The sequence below is a fragment of the Loa loa genome, assembly GCF_000183805.2.
Source record: "Loa loa unplaced genomic scaffold supercont3.579, whole genome shotgun sequence".
Taxonomy (NCBI): domain Eukaryota; kingdom Metazoa; phylum Nematoda; class Chromadorea; order Rhabditida; family Onchocercidae; genus Loa; species Loa loa.
In genome coordinates, this window is record NW_018108759.1 from 26,721 (window position 1) to 28,094 (window position 1,374).

The 1,374-nt window shown below is 33.8% G+C and overlaps 1 protein-coding gene across 1 annotated transcript; it reads right to left on the reverse strand.

The window, feature by feature from the left end:
- Positions 1-798: 798 nt before the first annotated feature.
- On the reverse strand, positions 799-1,362 carry LOAG_18846 (zinc finger protein; the record flags this gene model as incomplete). The annotated part of the gene is made up of 1 exon (XM_020451508.1): positions 799-1,362. A coding segment is annotated over one exon (564 nt), but the record flags the coding sequence as incomplete, so codon positions are not given.
- Between the last annotated feature and the right edge of the window lie 12 nt (positions 1,363-1,374).

The following is a 1,374-nucleotide window of genomic DNA, read 5'->3' on the forward strand; positions in this document are numbered from 1 at the left end:
AAATATATACTGACGCAAATAATCTTGCTGATACATGTATTTTCCTGTTTGTTTTTTCCAAAATAGGCAGAAATTTTAGGAATTTTCAATTTCTATTCCAGAGCTTTGGATCATTTAGCAGCATATTGTGCTATTTAGAATTTTTAATTTCCTTCCTCTTTTTCTTTTCTGCGTATACTTTTTTTGGTCAAGAAATAGAATATTTGTTCACTTTTTGCGATAAAATAGTAAACACTTAACTATGCATTTTTTTTACATTCTCAAAATCTTAAAAAATAAAACCCCAGACGAGTACTGAAAACGAACATGAGAAGTTTTTCAATTTCCTCGGATCATATCAAAGATTAACTTTGGTAAATCAAATCTATTCCTACTTCTCAAATTTTAAAAACTTTTTTTCTCACTTGATCACAAAAAGTTTTCGATACTGCGATTTTTCCCTCTGTTTTCTCAAACCTGTCGTCGTTTTTGAACTTTCATTGAATTCAAATCAACTATTCGATAACTCACTGGTGTGAAACAGTAATTGGGATTGATTATCAACTGAATGAAATATTATATTGCACTAAAAACATATATGCACTAAAAACGAAAACGCTGCTTAGTAAGATGCAAATCATTCACTAAGACAAGAGAAATGATAGAGAAATCGAATAATAAAGAAATCATAAAGAAACAATACTAATATGTATATATAGCAATAGAATGTTAACAATGCAATAAAAAATAATGAATTTAATTTATAGAAAATACAACAAAATAACAATGCGTATTTATGTTTAAAATCCGCCTGTCAGCTCATCCTACACAATTCTTCATGTGTTTTTTCAAGGACGTCCGCAGGAAAGTTTTGCCGCATTTGCAGCTAAATCTGGGCCTATTATTGCCATGAATCTCCATATGACGTTTCATATCACTTGATTGAGAGAATTTTTTATTGCACACAAAACAAGCATACGGTTTTTCATTAGTGTGAGTCCCCGAATGCCTAAGCTGACTCGATGAATCGGTGAAATTCATCCTACATTCCGAACAACTGTACGGTTTTTCACCGGTATGAATCATCATATGTTTAAGCAAATTCCCTTTCTGGGTGAAATTCATCCCACACTTTGAACAATTGTACGGTTTCTCACCGGTATGAATCATCATATGTTTAAGCAAATTCCCTTTCTCGGTGAAATTCCTCGTGCATTCCGGACAAGAAAACGGCTTCTCACCGGTATGAGTCCTCATATGTCTAGGTAAATCCGATGGCGCAGTGAACCTCTTCGGGCATGTTTCGCATTTGAACCGCTTTTCACCTGCATGAGTCGAACGCTCTGGATGCTTTCTTTTGATGTTACCTTTGTTACCTTTGGACTGTTTCCTTTC